General features: G+C 37.1%; 1 protein-coding gene across 1 annotated transcript in view; it reads left to right on the plus strand.

Moving 5' to 3' along the window:
- LRRC69 (leucine rich repeat containing 69) overlaps positions 1 to 19,834 on the plus strand; it is a 75,723-nt gene that overhangs the window by 48,080 nt on the left and 7,809 nt on the right. The window contains exons 6-7 of the mRNA XM_065902502.1: positions 9,193 to 9,294; positions 14,083 to 14,262. Coding sequence (XP_065758574.1) covers positions 9,193 to 9,294; positions 14,083 to 14,262 — 282 coding nt within the window. The remainder of the gene's footprint in view (positions 1 to 9,192; positions 9,295 to 14,082; positions 14,263 to 19,834) is intronic.

Genomic DNA, 19,834 nt, shown 5'->3' on the forward strand with positions numbered 1-19,834 from the left:
TTCATTCTCTGCTTATTTCTGTCTCATCCTTTCCCGCCTTCCTCCTGATTCACTTGGTTTCTGATTGTCATGTGAGATGCCTCTGAATATAGGACCCGTTGTTAACTGAATTCCCCTTTTCTTAGATGCTTTACACAACTGGTCACCTACTACTTATCTTGATATCCTTTATTTCCTTGAATACTTTTAATTTAAAATTATTTCTCTGTTTATAGCTGATGCTGACTGATTTTTTTTTTTTATTGAAGTCTAGTTGGTTTACAGTGTTGTGACAATCTCTGCTGTACAGCAGAGTGACTCAGTTATAGACAGATAGACATTCTTCTTTTATATTCTTTTCCATTGTGGTTTATCACAGGGTGTCAAATATAGTTCCTTGTGCTATTCAGTAGGACCTTGTTGTTTGTCCATCCTATATGTAATAATAAAAACATAATCATATATAATAATAGTAATATAATGATCATTTATAGCTGCTAATTCCACATTCCTAGTCCTCCTCTTGCCCAGCCCTTTTCCCCCTTGCAACCACAGGTATGTTCTCTATGTTGTGAGTCTGTGTCTGTTTTGTAGAAAGGTTCATTTGTGCCATATTTTAGATTCCACATGTAAGTGATGTCACATGATATGTTTTTTTCCCTTTCTGACTTACTTTACTGATTATGATAATCTCTGGCATCCATGTTGCTGTGAATGGCAGTATTTCATTCTTTCTAATGACTGAATAGATTCCATTTTGTATATGCACCACATCTTTATGCATTCATCTGCCAGTGGATGTTTAGGTTGTTCCCATGGTTTGGCTAGTGTGAGTAGTGCCGCTGTGAACACAGGGGTGCATGTATTTTTTTTTTTTTTGAATTATAGTTTTGTCTGGGTATATGTGAAAAATGGGATTGCTGGATCATATGGTAATTCTATTTTTAGTTTTCTGAGGAACTTCCACACTGTTGCACCCGTTGACATTCCCACCAATAGTATAGGAGAATTCCCTTTTCTCCACACCCTCTCCAGTATTTGTTCTTTGTAGACATTCTAATGATGACCATTCTGACCAGTGTGAGGTGGTACATTATTGTAGTTTTGTTTTGCATTGCTCTAAAAATGCAGTGTTGATTGATTTTAATCTATTCCAGTGAAAGCATATCTTATATTCCCTTGATTCCAGACCCTTGCCTGATATCTAGCAGATAGATCCTGGCTTAGTGTCACTCCTGGCTTCTTATTTGTCGAATTTTAAAGCCCAAATATTTCACAAATGTTCCCACTGCCTTTTGTTGTTTTACGTTTTTTGTGCTTCATCCAAAGTCAAGTGATGATAGCCATTTTATATTTGAATGATTCTTATAATTTCCAAATGAACTCACTTGCCTTCAGTAAAATTATTCCCATGTATGAGCAGCTATGCACAGATTTGTTCACACACACACATGGAGGTCACTCAGCTGTGGATTAAGACAAGTATTTTTGTGAAATTGATTGTACACCTAGAAAATGATTCTATATAGTTTCAACATGTCCATGACCACCATTGTCCTTGAGTGGTAACTTTTGTACAGTTTTGTGAAAGGAACTTGGGAAAATGAAATTATGATGTCAGACTAGTACCAAAAGTTCTATCAAAACTTTTGAAACTCTTTTGCAAGATGATTAAAAAAAACCTAAAAGTGAAAAATAATACTCTGGGAAATGTTCATAAAGCTGTAGACAAGGACATCTCCAAATAGCTCCACATTCTAATGATTTGTTTTGAAGTATTTTGAGTATTCCACTTTGCTCAAATAGCCATGAGATATTCCATGGCTATTCTACCTCCATCTTGCTTTTCTGCCTCTATTGAATGGCAGCATTAGAGATCCACTTTTTACCTGTGCAGTATCTATAGTTTATCTTCTGTCTAGGCTGATTATTAGGAAACACTGTGCCCTATTCTTACAGCTTATTAGAGCCTCACTAAAATTTGACCTTAATTTGAAAATAGTGTATTTTTCTTTGGTTGTCAGTGTTCAGTTTATCAGGAGAGTGTGTGTGTGTGTGTGTGTGTTAGTTGTTCAGTCATGTCCGACTCTTTGCAACCTCATGGGGTGTGTAGCTCACCAGGCTCCCTCTGTCCATGTGATTTTCCGGGCAAGAATACTGGAGTGGGTTGCCATTTCCTTCTCCAATATTTATTAGGAGATATTCACTTAAAACAAGACTCAATGGCCTTTAAAAAATGGGACACAAGGCAACACTTACCTAATGAAAACCACTTGTGGGATCTATGGTTTAATGTAAATGATGTAACAGTTCCTGGTCTTGTTTTTTCTGACTGTATAGAGCTTCTCCATCTTCAGCTTCAAAGAATATAATCAGTTTGACCATCTGGTGATATCCATGTGTAGAGTTGCCTCTTGTGTTGTTGAAAGAGGGTGTTTGCTAGTATGCTTAAAGGACCTTAGATGAAAACAAGGCAGTTTGATTTCTGATTCTATCTTCTCTTTCTGTAACATTTTATATTACATACTAAGCCCTGTACTAAGAACTGGGCATATAACAGTGAGGAAACAAGACAAGGTCTCTGCTCTTTCCAGTGCTGTACTGTAGGGAGGAGAACATATTAATCTATAATTATCATTATAAATGTAAAATTGAAAGCTGATATCAGTACACTAAAAGAAAGGACCATTGGTCTGAGAAGGAGAAAAAGGACTTGATTAAACAGGTAGGTAGGGGAAGACTTCTTAGAAGAAGTGACAAAACTTGTCTGAAGAATGGTAGGAATCAATTAGGGGAAAAATGAAGGGGATCAATGAAGGGGAAAGATGATTTCCAGACACAGTGAACAGCATGTGGAAAGGCCCTAGTGTGGGAGGGACCTTGGATAGTCAGGGAACTGGAAGGAATAGAAGGGGCCATGACCAAGGAATGTAGAGTATGCTGAGAATTTTTATCTTTATTTGAAGAGTAATGCAAGTCTAAAGGGTTTTAGGAAGGGGTTGATATAATCAGATCTATATTTTGAAAAGATCATATTTATGAACTGTGGAGTACAACAGAAGGGTTGACAAAGGGAACTGGGTGGACATCTGGTAGACTTTGCTGAAGTGAAGTAAATGATAATAAGTTGGTTTAAGGTGGTGACAATTGGGATAGAAATATCTGAACAAATTCAAGAGTCATTTAAGAGGTAAATTTAGAAATGGTGATGAACTAGTGAGCTTTCTATAGAGTAAGATAGAAGACACTGAAAGAATACCAACTTCAGGAGGGCAGATCCTGAGTTCAGTCTTGGGTACAGTGAGTTTAACATGTATTTATGATATCCAAGTGAAGATTTTGAGTAGGCAGTTGGCTATAGGGTGTGGAACCTGAGTCATCTGCATAGAGGTTTCACTGAAGTCATGGATATGGTTCAGATTGCCTAGGGAAAATATAAAGTTCATAGAGAATGTGCCAGGCTTAGGGGAGAACTATTTCATGGTTGAGCAAAAAAGATGAGCCAGCAAAGAAAACATGGAGTTGTGTTGACTAGTATGTTGACTAGAGGAGAATTTCCGGTGACCACTGAGGGCATGTTGGAAGTTGGTGAAGATGAGTTTATTGTGGTTCTTGCATGCCCTAAGGCGTAACTGCAAATATTTGCTTTGGCGTAGAGACAGGGAAAGCTGATGGTAGGGGTCATCTCTATACACAGACAGGGATAAGGCAGAGTACCTGAGTATCACGTGTATAATGTAACTTGTCGTACATTGTTTAATATAGGAAGGCGTTTTAAAATCCTAAATAATTCTGAGAAAATTGTATATTCATATTTGCTCCCATTTCAAATATTTTTGGATGACATAGTCCCAATACTTAAAATCTTATTCTTCTCGCAAGTTACTGTTAGCATATTTATCATTTCCAATTCTTGCTAAAGGGTTATGCTGTGAGCTATGAGATGGTCTAAAGGGTACATGGTTATTTGCCATCACTTACTTATCAGTTCTGATTTTTAGTTCATTTGAAATTTCAGCCTCCATTCTCTCCTCATTTACACTAACAAATTTCTTCCTAAATTAGCCCCCTTCTGATCTCCCCCATTACTTAAGACTGGTCTGAAGCAAAAGAAGGGCTTGCTGAACTTAGACATTGTCCGTAAGCCTGGGACTTTTCAGAAATGCTTGTAACAATTGAACAAGTCTAGAGAAGAAGGCCTTTGCAAATTTTGAGTATCCAGGGAGAGCTGTATGTGACTGATTATTTATTGGGCCTCAACTGTGTACTCGGTACTATTTAGAGCTTACATTAAATAGTTACTTAAGATGCAGCTCTTAAAAAGACAAAAACCTGATAATGAAGACAGACTTTTCAACAGTGATTGCCTCATAGTATTTACAGGTGGTATGATTAATTTGGGAGTTCCCAGGTGGTGCTAGTTGTAAAGAACCCACTTGCCAATGCAGCAGATGTAAGAGACCTGGATTTGATCCCTGGGTTGGGAAGATCGCCTGGAGAAGGGTATGGCAACCCACTCCAATATTCTTGTCTGGAGAATCTGATGGATAGAGGAGCCTGGTGGGCTACAGTCAATGAGGTCACAAAGAGTCAGACATGACAAATGTGACTTTGCATGAGTCATATATGACTTATATGATTAATTTACATATAAGGTCTAAGGAGATATGGGAATATTTGGTAGGAGTTACAAAAACTTGAAAGTGAAAATGTTAGTAGCTCAGTCGTGTCTTGACTCTTTGCGACCCCATGGACTGTAGCCCATCAGGCTTCTCTGTCCATGGGACTTTCTTGGCAAGAAGAGTGGAGTGGGTAGCCATTCCCTTCTCCAGGGGATCTTTCCGACCCAGGGATCACGCCTAGGTCTCCCACCTTGCAGGCAGATTCTTTACCATCTGAGTCACAAGGAAATTCAAAAAGTTTACAGGGGTGATATTTTAGTCATGAAGTGATGATTTGGGAGTGGGTTGAGTAGGGGACACAGCACGAGTAATAATTACAAGACACTGGCCTCTTATGAGACCCCTAAGTTCTACAGGATGGCTGTTTTATAAGGGTAACTTATAAAACAGTAGAGCCTACCAGGATATATGGTTGTTAAAACAGGCTAAGGAGAACCAAATATGATATACTAGGACTTTTGAGTTTATCCTATAGACATAAGGGAACCTTGATAATTTAAGCAAGGATGTATTATGAATAAGTTTTCATTTAAAAGACTACTTTGGGAGCAAAAGTTTGTAATTATACGAACTATTAGAGTAGTTCATATAAGATGAGGCCTCAGTCAAACCAGAGGGATTAGTGGCTGGGGCAGGGAGCAGGAGAAAGGATGGTGCAGAGGTGCTGAGGAGGTGGGTAGGTGGGATGGGGGGATGGAAAGAAAGGATAAATTCCAGAAGTTTTAAGAAGGTAGAATTGATAAAACAGGAGGTTGATGACAGAAGATTTGATGTGGGTAATAAGGAAAAGGGATGAAGAAAATCTGGGAGAAATGGATTTGATTCCTGAATGTTAGAATTTATGGTGACTGTGGGACTCCCAGCTGGAGATGTCCAGGAGACAGCCAAATATTTGAGAATAAATATTACTCAAGTTGTTTTATAAATGTGGTCAATATAGTCAACAGGCTCAAAGTACCTTGATTCCTTGACTCTGATGATCTTTTTAGGTCTTCACTTTACCATCCCAGTCATGTCTGTTCAGCTGCTCTCAGTATGAACAGTTAAAGTCCAGTTTGGCAGTTTGACCTCTGTTTTCTCCCACGGCCTAGTTCTCCTGTTTATAGCAGTATCTCTCCTTTGAGATCACTGAGACTTCATGTCCCTCCACACCGCCTTTTACTTTCAGTCCCTCAAAACTTTGTACTGTTATTTCTTTTTCTATCTGGTCCAAATGTCAAAGAACCCAGTCCAGTTCACTTATGTTTTAGTACATATGAGCTCATTCCCTTGCTTTCTGATATATCCTTCTGCAGACTCTGAATGCATCTGGACTGCTGGGTGCCGAAGGAGCACACGGTCTATGGACAGGGACTGCTCCAAATGTGTGTGGATTCCAGTGGGTCCCTCAACACCCCTGTATAATGTTTTTGCTTGTACTATGCCAGGTTCCTTTTCTAAAACCTATAGCAGATCCCATACTTTTCCATACTTTTACCGCCTTCTTCATAGCTTCTCCCACATTAGCAACTTGCTAATAACTTCATAACTCAGTTAGCAGATGGTCTTATTCTCTATTTCAAAGGCAAAATTGAAGGGATCACATCTGATTCCTTCACATCCAATTCCACGCCTTCAAATGTATTCATGCCTGCATCTTTTCTTCTAGCCATAGAGGACAGGATAATTCAAAGATGTTAATATTCAAAGGTCTTTCTGTGTCTTTCACCTGATCATTACTCTTTCAATTATTCTTTCTTCTCTAAATTAATCTTTGTTGGTACTTCTACTTGATCAAGTCTTCTTTATATTAAAAAAATAAAACCCCTCATTTGAACCTACATTTTCCCCCAGCTGCAAATCCCCTTTCTAGATAAGAGGGTCAGTGAATGTTTATGACCTTGTACCTCTAAACCAGGGTTTTCTCAACTTCAACACCACTTTGGACCTGATAATTCTTTGTTGCGGGGGCTACCCTGTGTATTATAGGATGTTTCCCAGCATCCCTAATATTTACTAAATAGATGGCAGTAATACTTCCCCTCCCCCACTAGCAACAATGAAAATATCTGTAGACCCCTGTGGGGGAGGGGAGGGACAACATTGTTCCAGTTGAGATTAAAGTCATGACAGTGTTTATTCAAGCAGGCCTATGCAAAGAGCCTCTGAACAGCTATAACAATATTTTATTAGCAAGTGAGATTATGCTATTGGAGTGACGACACCAGCAAAGAATATTGTTGTGTTAAAAAGTTAGACTGACAGGAAGGGCTTCTCAGCTGGCGCCTGAGGTAAAAAACCTGCCTTCCAGTGCAGGTAGATGTAAGAGACACAGGTTTGATCCCTGAGTCAGGAACATACCCTGGAGGAGGGCAAGGCAATTTATTCTTGCCTGGAGAATCCCATGGATAGAGGAGCTGGCAGACTGCAGTCCATAGGGTCTAACAGAGTCAGCCACTACTGAAGTGATTTAGCACACAGGCACGGACAGGACACCCAGCAGTGCATGTAGAAATAGGGTGTTAAACATGCTGCTCTGGGGAAGATTCAGACATTGTGTGACTTCAGGTTGCTGAAATTTACCTGCTGCAAAACACATGCTAATGATATTCATTATTAATTAATTTCCTTTCATTAATTTCTTTCTGATATATTATGTGTAGTAAGTTAGCAAGCTGGATAACTCATTACCATGTTTAATGGAAGAATAATGAAAGGATTTGAAGGAAGAAAAAAATGACCCCTAAAGAAAAATGTATGCTCTTTGGACCATGGTCAACTTTGAAATGAGGTTCACATCTGTTAATGCTTTTGCACATACCAAGATACTCAAGTTTGTATCAGTTTTTTAGAAAAAGACTGAGTTTTTAAGTATAAATGAGGTGTGAAGTCGCTCAGTCATGTCCGACTCTTTGTGACCCCATGGACTGTAGCCTAGCAGGTTCCTCTTTCATGGGATTTTCCAGGCAAGAATACTGGAGTGGGTTGCCATTTCCTTCTCCAGGGGATCTTCCCAACCCAGGGGTTGAGCCCAGGTCTCTTGCATTGTAGGCAGATGCTTTACCATCTAAGCCACCAGGGAAGTCTTAGAATGTTATTCTCCAGGACCAAAAGGAAGAAAGGGTGATTCCATTAGGCACAAGAAGTGCTCTTTTCATTTTAGCACACCCAGCACTTACTTGGGGCTACCATTGGATTCAACTCTCTGGGTTGCTCCTTGTTGATGGATACCAGAGGAAACTGAATTAAGAAAGACAGAATGTCTAAAGGTGATTCCAGTGAGGTCTTGAACGTTATATTTTATTTTAAAATCTTGTCTATGTTGTAGAAATTTCATGAGACTTTTGAGACCTGATGACATGCTGCCCTGGAGAGATATTAAAATCAATTATTTTTTAAAACCCTGGGCTGAAATCAAGGAAATATCTCTAATTCTTTTGTAAGTGTGAAGTGCACTGGTGTAATGGCACTGCTCATCCTGGCTCACAGGAGTCCGTTTTCCATATCTCTTCCCAACTCTGTTCAGTGACGGAATCAGCCACTGTAGGAGTATTGACACCTTTGAATCAAAACATGCCACAAATCAGGGCTTTTTTTCCTTTCCAAAGAACCATTTTATCAACACACCACTGAAGACAGGTCTTATTTTCCCTGTTTCACAGTCGAATCTAAGGCTCAGAAAAGTAAATCCCTAAATTAGTTTAACTTTGAAAACCACATGAGTTCTTGGTACTCAAAGCATAATATTAATATAAGAGAATTCCCTATTTTTCTATGGAAAGGGTGGAATCCAGCTGAATTTAGGTTTTCTTCAGAGAAGATTTAGTACCCTTGTGAATTGTATATTTTCTTTTCTTTTTTTAATTTTCATTGTGTACATTACTTCAATTAAATGAGAATTTTTTGATCTTTCTCTATTTCCCTTACCTTCCTCCCTGATCATAAATGAATGAATCGTATGACAGTATGTGATACCTAGATGTTGGTGTGTTTTAGAGTGTTATTTTTCATCATGCGTGAGTGCGTGCTCAGTCGCTTCAGTCGTGTCCGACACTGTGCAATCCTATGGACTGTCGCCCTCCAGGCTCCCCTGTCCGTGAGGATTCTCCAGGCTAGATTACTGGACTGGGTTGCTATGCCCACCTCTGGGGATTTTTCATCATACTTGGTTCCTAACAAACGTATTAGAAGAAAACTGTACCCAGCATTTGATTAATTAGCGCTTATTCTGTTAGTAACCAGCTCTATGGTCCTGAGCAAGTTTTCTCAGCTGTCTAGTTTGGGGGTTGCCACCAATGACCACTAAAGTCCTTGCCATCCTTGGTCACATGAAGATTCTTATGCTTATAATAACTTGAGTATACCTTGCTGTTAAAATACTAATGTGGATATAGATCTTAAATAAAGTAATATTTAAAAAAAATATTGATAAATATTTAATTATTTTAAATTTTAAAGTAGACTTTTTAAAAAGTCTAGTTTTATTGATGATGAAGGCTCCGAAGTGAAGTTTATTTTGTTGTGTAATGAAGTTTTATTTTGTTTTTGAAAGTTTCAAGATTTGAAGCTGAGGGAGTTCTACTGTGAGGGAAACCCATTGTTCCTGAAGCAGCCAGCTACTGCTATAAAACAGGAGAGCGTCTGGAGTTTACAGGTGAAACTTTATGTCATTCACACAGGTCTTTGAACTAAAGCCATGATTTAAATTTTAAAGAGTTTTCTTCTAAAGCATTCTTACCAAGCCAGCAAATGATTAATATAACCATAATCCATTGGCATTGTGGACCCTAGTCATAATCTTTTTGACTTGCTTGCAGAATTCAATGTAATCCTATCTGATTTCCAGATATTTTGAACATTTTGAACATTTTATTGGATCAAAAGAGAGGAATTTGTGTTCACTTTAGTGTTCAAGTATTTTTCAAGTATTATTTAAAAAAAAGATATATTTGATTTGTTCTTACTGGGGTCTTTTGCCTCTTCCATCCCCTTATCATTTATCCCCATTCCTGAAAGAATATGATCCAGAAATTATGTTCCCTTTAGTCAAATAAGTTGATGATATTAAAAGAAGGAATAGGGAAGTATATTAGAGGACTGGCTGTGTATGTCTTTTGGTGATAGACACATTAAAGATTGCAGATTTTACCACATTTGAGTATGAGTCTCTATTGTGAATATGGATTTCTCAGGTCCTTTTAGCTGAACATGCAGAATTGTCTTAAAACTTTCAAGTACTGGGAAGGGTTCAAGTTTCCTGACTACAGGAAATAACCAACATTGTTTAATGGTTTAGTTTTAAAAGAAAAATAACATTTCCCCCTTATTGAACAAGTAATATATGTTCAGTACAGAAAACTAGAAAATACAGATGAGCGGGGAAGAAAATATTAGTTATAATGCCATGTGTGTTAGTCACTCAGCTGTGGCCACCTCTTTGCGACACTGTGGAATACAGCCTGCCAAGCTGCTCTGTCCGTGAGATTCTCTAGGCAAGAGTACTGGAGTGTATGGACATTTCCTTCTCCAGAAGTTTTTGATATCAAGGCTTTGTTCAAGCTGTGTACTATTTAGATCCTTCATTTTTCACTCAAAATACTGTGAATATTTTTCCAGTCAGTAAAAAATAAGTCCATGACATCTTTTTTGATGATTACCTAATAATATACTGGTATACGATTATACCAGAATATTTTAAATTACTTTCCTACTGTTGGCTGTTTAGATATTAATAATCTTATAACTTTTTGGCCTTTATAAACAAGACTGTCCTCTTCTCATGTCCATATTATCCCTGTGAATGAAATCACTGAGCCAAAGAACTTTCATCTTTTCAAGGCTGATTAACTCTTTTCCAATTCTCTTCCAGAGACTCGATCTGTATTTCCATTAACAGTATTATTTCCCTCTCTTATGTGAATAAAAACTTATTTGAAGTTTAATTATAAATGATTTTAAAATTGGAGTATTAAATTTGTTTAATTCCTCATAACCTAATTGTTCTCCTTGAATCAAATATTTCAGAACAATGGTAATAAAATAATATTGATAGTAATAATAAAAATATTAATAGACAACTAATCCTTATTATGCTTACCATGGGCAAAGCATTGTTCTAAGCACTTAATGGAAATGAACTAATTTAGTCCTCCATTAACCCTCAAAAAGAAGACACCATTATTATTCCTCTTTTATGGATAAATTGAGCCTGGGAGAAGTTAAATAACTTGTCCAGGTTCACAGGTCTAGTAAGTTTTAAAATACTGATGCCATTCTGAGCAGTTGGCCTCCAGACTCCATGCTGCAATTCAGAAAGGGGCTGCCAGAAGTGAGGGAAAAGGGAAACAAGGGTAGTCTCTTGTTGGAAGAAATTCTGGTTTGTGGAGGGGACTGGATAAGCAGTTAACCCAAGGAGGGGTCTTACAGGGAGCCCATGAGAGCAAGAACGTTACCTTGAGTCTGGGACCCAGGTGCAGGGTGAGAGAACAGTTCTTCCCTCTCATTTTCAAAACTTTAAGGACCTAGGAGCACAATTTGGGGGTTTTGTTTTGTTTATTTAGTAGAAGCAATGATTTTTACTTATATAAATGATTTGGGTGTTTTTGAAAGTATCTCTAAGAATTTTTCTTAGAAAGGTGACAAATTTACTATAATTTTGTATTTATACTTAAAGTAAAAGTCATTTCTACTGGATATTTGGTTACCATTATAACATTACTGATTAAACCACTTGGACTTGCAAAAACTATAAGGACTTGTTTCAGGATATTCCTTGGTTAAGATTTTTAAAGACTCTTCCTTACCTCAGAGATTTGTGAACTAAAATTTAATATTGATAACTGTATTATAACAAAATATTAACCAGAGTTTATTCTGTCAGCAGATGCTAGACAGAGTTTTACCTGTATTATATAATTTAATTCTCTGAACTCTGTGTGGTAGGGTTGGAAACAAAATTCCTATTTTATAGGTGAGGTATCCCAGATCAGAGAATTTAAGGACTTGTCAAATAGGGTCACACTAGTAAGTCATAGAGCCACATGATTTGCACTTATTTATGTATCTGACGTTGACTCAGTATCTTTGCTCTTGATGCTGTGTTTTACCGTCTATCATACAGTAACAATTGATCATACAACAGTTCCAAAGCTCATCATTCCTTTTGATTCACATTTGTTTTTATGTTTTATAATTTTTAATATTTATATATAAATATATGTAAGGATAACTTTATGATTCAAATCAAATCAACATATATAAAGAAAACTAAAAGAAACACCTTAAACTAATTTTAATCTATGATTGTTTAAACATGTAAATAATCTCTGACCTACATATAGTTAGCTAACAAATATTCTAACAGAATAGCATATAAGCTGTTCAAAAAGAGTAATTTATTTTTCCATAAATGATTTCTTGACTTTTAAATAACACTGAGATTAAGCCATCATTAAGTAGTATATTCTCAAAAACTGCATTGCGTGTGTCTTCATGGTACATGAAGATTTACTAAGATTTCCTAAGATTTACTATTGGTCATGCCAAAAGTATCTTATTTTATATATATGTGTGTGTGTGTGTGTTTCTTTAAGTAATAACTTTATATTTCAATGATAGATGTTAGTCTTCCAAAGCAACACATTGGCAGCAAGTAGGAGAAAGATATAAATAATGGGTAATAGAAGAGCTGTGCAACAATTCCAAGTGCAACGAACATGATTGGTCCCAGAAATCATAAATGGAAAATGTCAGCTGTGTGAACTGTTGTTTAGTCGCTAAGTCATGTCTGACTTTTTGTGACCCCATGAACTATAACACGTCAGGCTTCTCTGTCCTCTGCGATCTCCCAGAGTTTGCTCAAATTCATGTCCATTGAGTCGGTGATGGTATCTAATCATCTCATCCTTTGATGCCCCCTTCTCCTTTTGCCTCCAATCTCTCCCCATTATCAGTGTCTTTTTTATGGGACCTATCCATTGGTCCCATGTATTTCAGCAAATTCCTCTACTGTCTGCTATTTTGGGTCTGAATTCTTCTCTATTTTCTGTGGCTTTATAGTGAAACTAGCCATTGAAATCTGGTAGCTAAAACTTACCTCTAAAATCACCATTTCATTCAGAATCATAAGCTATGTTCTGTGTAATTAACTAGAGGGAAATAATAGACATTGAATTTAGGAGTCCTGTAATGTTAGTGTGAAAGGGCAGTTCTTTCAGAAAGGATGACTTCATCATGTAACCATCCCAGGGAGTAAGCTGAAGTATATAGGAGGTTATGCTGCTGAAGGAGCAGGCAGTTAAGGAACCCATGCTCAGGGCTGTTTCTGTACAGAGGCAGCTTTCCCAGAAGTTTGTTGAGTGAAAGAGATAGAGTAATAAGGAACAGGGAGACAGAGATTTATAGGATTTGTTATTATTTTTAAATATTTTAATTGGGATAGATGAGTGAAAGGTTATGCTTGTATGTGTGTATTTATGTATGTATGTTTGTATTTTCACACAGACTCTCTTAATACCACTGAGAAATCTTTTACTTTGGCCAAAAAAAGGTCTTATACGCTATTAAAAATTCATACAGTGTTTTTGTAAAATTTACATAGAACTTCATGCTCTTGGCACAAGAGGGGCATTTAGTGGAGTGAATCAAATGTTTATTTTGTTTGCTTGATCAGTGAAGAGATAATTATGTATTTTATCATTTTTTATTTTAAGATGGTGATATTGTCATAGTGACCATCCTCACCACCTATTTTATTGTTAATAATGTTATTATCTAAAGTGTAGTTTCTGTATGTATTTATGTGGATAGGTTTAATACATACTGAATTCAAAGATTTGATTAATAGAAATCAATACCTTTTACTAATTTGGCTCAATTCAAGTACTCAGTTTAGTAGATAACTTAGTCTAGTACTTCTCAAACTTTAACATACGTACAGAATACCTGGGGAACCTTGTTAAATTGTGGATTCTGGCTCAATAGATCTGAAGTGTGACTAAGTCTGAATTTCCAGTAAGCTTCTAGGTGATACAGATTCTACTGATTATCTGCAGCTTAAGTAGTAAGGATTTAGACCTTAGTAAATATGACAGACTCAATTTTTGAGTCTAGTCTGAATATTTGTACAGTCCTTGCCTATTGTGATGAGAGGTACAAAATTTGAAGCCACACTTTAATAATGTAAATTTATTATAATTTGCTTTACTATATGTCAGAGACAGAAATATTACAATGGAAGTAACTTGCTTTTTGTATATGCTGAAAACTAAACTTACAATGCCAGTTATTGACAATATAATTCATTATATGTACCATGGAAAACTAATTTAACAGAAACTGTGAGGAATAAGCCAAAAATATAAATTAGTAAAATGGGAATCAATGTAATATAAAACAGTTATTTTAAGAATAATCTGAGGAACCATATTCTTTTTTAATCTAGGAAATAACATCAAGATTTATAATGAATCAGCTAGCAGAAAAGAATCCTTTCCTAATGAGAGCCATAAAATGGTACCCACAGGTCAGGAGCATAATCTCTCAGGGAAGAAAGTGTGCAATATGTGGGAAGTTCTTTTTAACCACATGGCTGAAATGTGTTGAGTTTGTTCCTCCATCTAAGGTAAATGGTGTTTTTTGTATGAATATTCACATAAGACCGCCTCTTATTCTTTGTCCTTGTCTAAGTTGGCCAATATAAGCTACATTTGTATCTAAGAATTGACATCTATGAAGATATAATGGGTTTTTCACCAGCTTTATTGATTTATCATTGATAGATAACATAGTATAAATGTAAGGTGTACAACATGTTAATTTGATACATTTATAAATGCAAAATGACTACCACCACAGTGATCACCTGCATCTCCATCCTGTCACATATCATCATTTTTTATTTTTGTGGTGAGAACACTTAAGATCTACTTTCTTAGCAACATTCAAATATATGATACATATGAAATATGTATTCTAATATATGTGTATTTGACTAATATATATCATATATATGTATGATGCATATGTATACATATATATAATAAGCATGATACATGTATATTGTATTAGCTATAATCACCATGCTGTACATTAGACCCTCTAACTTAATCTTATAACTGAAAATTTGTACACTTTGACCACTATCTCCCCATTTCTCCCAACCCATCACCTCAGGTAACTATCACTTTACTGTTTCTCTAAGTTTGTATTTTTTATATTCCACATATAAATGTGCAGTATTTATCTTTTTCTCTTTCTGATTTATTTCACTTAGTGTAATTCCCTCAGTGTCCATCTAAGTTGTCATGAATGGCAGGATTTCCTTATTTTCCTTGGCTGAATAGCATTCAGTGGTGTATAGATACACACTACATCTTCTTTACCCATTCATCTGCTAACAGACATGTGTAGCTTGTTTCTACATCCTGGCTATTGTGAGTAATGCTGCAGTAAACATGAGAGTGCAGGTATCTCTATGAGATCCCGATTCAGTTTCTCTGGATATGTAATAAAGTGGAATTGCTGGATCTTATGGTAGTTCTGTTTTTAATTTTTTGAGTGACCTACATACTCATTTCCATAGTGGCTGTACAAATTTGCATTTCCACCAGCAGTGCATTCAGTTCAGTTCAGTCACTCAGTCGTGTCCGACTCTTTGCAACCCCATGAACTGCAGCATGCCAGGCCTCCCTATCCATCACCAACTTCCAGAGTTCACACAAACTCATATCCACTGAGTCAGTGATGCCATCCAACCGTCTCATCCTCTGTTGTTCCCCTCTCCTCCTGTCCTCAATCTTTCCCAGCATCAGGGTCTTTTCAAATGAATCAGCTCTTCGCATCAGGTGGCCAAAGTATTGGAGTTTCAGCTTCAACCTCAGTCCTTCCAATGAACACCCAGCACTGATCTCCTTTGAGATGGACTGGTTGGATCTCCTTGCTGTCCAAGGGACTCTCAAGAGTCTTCTCCAACACCACAGTTCAAAAGCATCAATTCTTCGGTGCTCAGCTTTCTTTATAGTCCAACTCTCACGTCCATATGTTACTACTGGAAAAACCATAGCCTTGACTAGATGGACTTTGTCAGCAAAGTAACATCTCTGCTTTTTAATAAACTGTCTAGATTGGTCATAACTTTTCTTCCAAGCAGCAAGCGTCTTTTAATTCCATGGCTGCAGTCACCATCTGTAGTGATTTTGGAGCCCCCCAAAGTAAAGTCTGTCATGATTTCCCCTGTTTCCCCATCTATTTCCTTTGAAGTGATGGGACCAGATGCCAAGACCTTAGTTTTCTGAATGTTGAGTTTTAAGCCAACTTTTTCACTGTCCTCTTTCACTTTCATCAAGAGGCTCTTCAGTTCTTCGCTTTCTGCCGTAAGGATGGTGTCATCTGCATATCTGAGGTTACTGATATTTCTCTCAGCAATCTTGATTCCAGCTTGTGCTTCATCTAGCTTGTCATCTCTCATGATGCTCTGCGTATAAGTTAAATAGGCAGGGTGGCAATATACAGCCTTGACGTAGTCCTTTCCCAATTTTGAGTCAATTCTTTGTTCCATGTCTGGTTCTAACTGTTGCTTCTTGACCTGCACAGGTTTCTAGGGAGGGAGATCAAATGGTCTGATATTCCCATCTCTTTTAATAATTTTCCACAGTTTGTTATGATCCCCACAGTCAAAGGCTTTAGTGTAGTCAATGAACCAGAAGTAGATGTTTTTCTGGAATTCTCTTGCTTTTTCTATGATCCAGTGGATGTTGGCAATCTGATCTCTGGTTTGTCTGCCTTTTCTAAATGCAGCTTGAACATCTGCAAGTTCTTGGTTCACATACTGTTGATTCTGAGCATTACTTTGCTAGCATGTTTAATGAATGCAGTTGTGCGGTAGTTTGAACATTCTTTGTCATTGCCCTTCTTTGGAATTGAAATGAAAATTCACCTTTTCCAGTCCTGTGGCCCCTGCTGTGTTTTCCAAATTTGCTGGTATATTGAGTGCAGCATCTTAACCACTTCATCTTTTGGGATTTGAAATAGTTCAGCTAGAATTCCATCACCTCCATTAGCTTTGTTTGTAGTGATGCTTCCTAAGGCCCAGTTGACTTCGCACTCCAAGATGCCTGACTCTAGGTTAGTGGTTATAACCATCGTGGTTATCTGGGTCGTTAAGATCTTTTTTGGGTAGTTCTTCCCTGGTGGCTCAGCTGGTAAAGAATCCGCCTGCAATGTGGGAGACCTAGGTTTGATCCCTGGTTGGGAAGATACCCTGGAGAAGGGAATGGCTACTCACTCCGGTATTCTGGCCTGGAGAATTCCATGGACTCTATAGTCCATGGGGTCACAAAGAGTCAGACATGATTGAGAGACTTTCACTTCACTGTGTATTCTTGCCACATCTTCTTACTATCTCTTCTTCTATTGGGTCATATTGTTTCTGTCCTTTATTGTGCCCACCTTTGCATGAAATGTTCCCTTGTTATCTCTAATTTTCTTGAAGAGATCTCTAGTGTTTCCTATTATATTGAAAAAGGAGACACAATCACAAATGGGTCTTATTCTTGACATAAAAATCTAGAAATAAACAAATATCAAATTGTAATGCTTCTATTCATGTGAATGTGAAATTATGCCATAATTATTTTATGAATTAGTGAGATAAGGACTGGAAAATAGTTGATGAAAAATTTTTTGAATCTCAAGTATTAACTTTTACCATAATTCATTCAGATGCCTTTGACTTTTTCGTATGTTATAGCTCTTGCCATCTGAGTTTTGTTAGTCCTCAGCATTTACAGAATTATCATTAACTTCAAGTAAGTGATACTGAAGTGTTAATTACTAAGGATATAATGCTTCAAAGCAACAACAAAAATTAATCCTTTTTAGTTACCACCAACTTGGGTCATAACATCTATGTTGATGGTACTTGGTACTACCAATGAAATAGTCTCTTAAAATTCTTTCCAAATAGTGCCAAAGATATGCATTCAGTGTCTTCATTTTGTATAGTTACATTAATTCAACTTAATATTTTCCTAGATTCTTTTAAAGTTGAAGAGTTTAGGGAGGGAATAGTTTGGAATATGAACTGTCAGTCCTATAGTGATGTAATGTAATTAGGGCTTTCCTCAAAAGAGTCTCAATTGAGTAGGTTTCACTACACATGAGTGAAAAAGCTGATCTACTTTATGAAAATAATGAAAATTTGTCTTAATTCCTTTTTTATAACAAGCTGTCAGTAATGAAACATAAGATTACATTTAATAATTTTACTCATTACATATAGAGCAAAATCCTACTTTGCAGTAAAAAGTTATTATTGTTTATATACCACTGACATTCATTTATGAAACTGATCATTTCAACCAGTCAGCTGTGAAAATGAATGGTAGTTTTAAAATATTTATGCAGTGGTTAGTTAATTTAAAGTAAATTACACACTTAGGAGATCAAAGATATCACATTTCTAATTCTAAATAATCATGACAGTAATATGTATTTATTCAGAAAATTGAAATGGCATGAATGTTTCTTATCACTTTATTTGGAAAACAGTAAAACAATTAGAGTATAGATGATCTCGCCATCCATGGCCCACAGCTTTGTTGTGGCAATGGGGCTTGCATAACTCAATGAAACTATGAATCATGCCGTGCAGCACCACCGAAGATGGATGGGTCATGGTAAAGAGTTCTGATAAAATGTGGTTAACTGCAGAAGGAAATGGCAGCCCACTCCGTACTCTTGCCTGGAGAACCCCATGGACAGGATGAAAAGGCAAAAAGATGTGACACTGGAGGATAAGCCCTCCCCTCCACCCCCCGGGTCAGAAGGTATGCAGTATGCTACTGGGGAAGAGTGGAGGGCAATTACTAATAGCTTTAGAAAGAGTGAAGGGGCTGGGCCAAAATGGAAATGGCACTCAGTTATAAATGTGTTTGGTGGTGAAAGTAAAGTTCAATGCAGTAAAGAACAATATTGTGTAGGAACTTGGAATGTTAGGTCCTTGAATCAAGGTAAATTGGATGGAGTCAAGCAGGAGATGGCAAGATTGAACATTGAAATCTTAGAAATCAGTGAACTAAAATAGATGGGAATGGGTGAATTTAATTCAAATGACCATTATATCCACTACTGTTAGCAAGAATCCCTTAGAAGAAATGAAGTAGTCCTCACAGTCAACCAGAGTCCAAAATGCAGTACTTGGGTGCAGTCTTAAAAATGACGGAATCATCTTGGTTCTTTTCCAAGGCCAACCATTCAGCATCACAGTAATCCAAGTCTGTGCCCCAACTACTGATGCTGAAGCTGACCAGTTCTAAGAAGACCTATAAGGTCTTCTAGAGCTCACACCAAAAAAAGATGTTCTTTTCATTATAGGGGATTGGAATGTAAAAGTAGGAAGTCTTGAGATACCCAGAATAACAAGCAAATTTGGCCTTAGAGTAGAAAATGAAGCTGGGCAAAGGCTAACAGTTTTGTCAGGAGAATACACTAGCAACAGCAAACACCGTCTTCCAAAAACACAATAGATGACTCTACATGTATATATATGGTCAATACCAAAATCAAATTGATTATGTTCTTTGCAACCAAAGATGGAGAAGCTCTATAAGATCACAAAAATAAGACCTGACTGACTGTGGCTCAGATCATGACTAAAATTCAGGGTTAAATTGAAGAAAGTAGGAAAAACCACTAGGCCATCCAGGTATGACCTAAATCAAAGCACTCAATATGTCAGAATATTTGGAAAACCCAGCAGTGGCCACAGGACTGGGAAAGGTCAGTTTTCATTCCAATCCCAAAGAAGGACAATGTCAAAGAAGGTTCAAACTTCTGTACAGTTGCGCTCATCTCATATGCTGGCAAGGATATGCCCAAAATCCTTCAAGGTTGGCTTCAGCAGTATATGAAACAGGAACTTCCAGATGTGAAAGCTGGGTTTTGAAGAGGTAGAGAAACCAGAGATCAAATTGCCAATTTTTCCTGCATCATGGAGAAAGCAAGGGAATTTCAGAAAAATATCTACTTCTGCTTCATTGACTTTTTAAAGCCTTTGACTGTGTGGATCACAACAAACTGAAAAATTCTTCAAGAGATGGGAGTACCAGATCACCTTACCTGCCTCCTGAGAAACCTGTATGTGGGTCAAGAAGTAACAGTTAAAACCAGATGTGGAACAACTGACTGGTTCAAAA

The sequence above is a fragment of the Muntiacus reevesi genome, chromosome 12 (assembly GCF_963930625.1).
Source record: "Muntiacus reevesi chromosome 12, mMunRee1.1, whole genome shotgun sequence".
In the NCBI taxonomy this organism is placed as follows: Eukaryota; Metazoa; Chordata; class Mammalia; order Artiodactyla; family Cervidae; genus Muntiacus; species Muntiacus reevesi.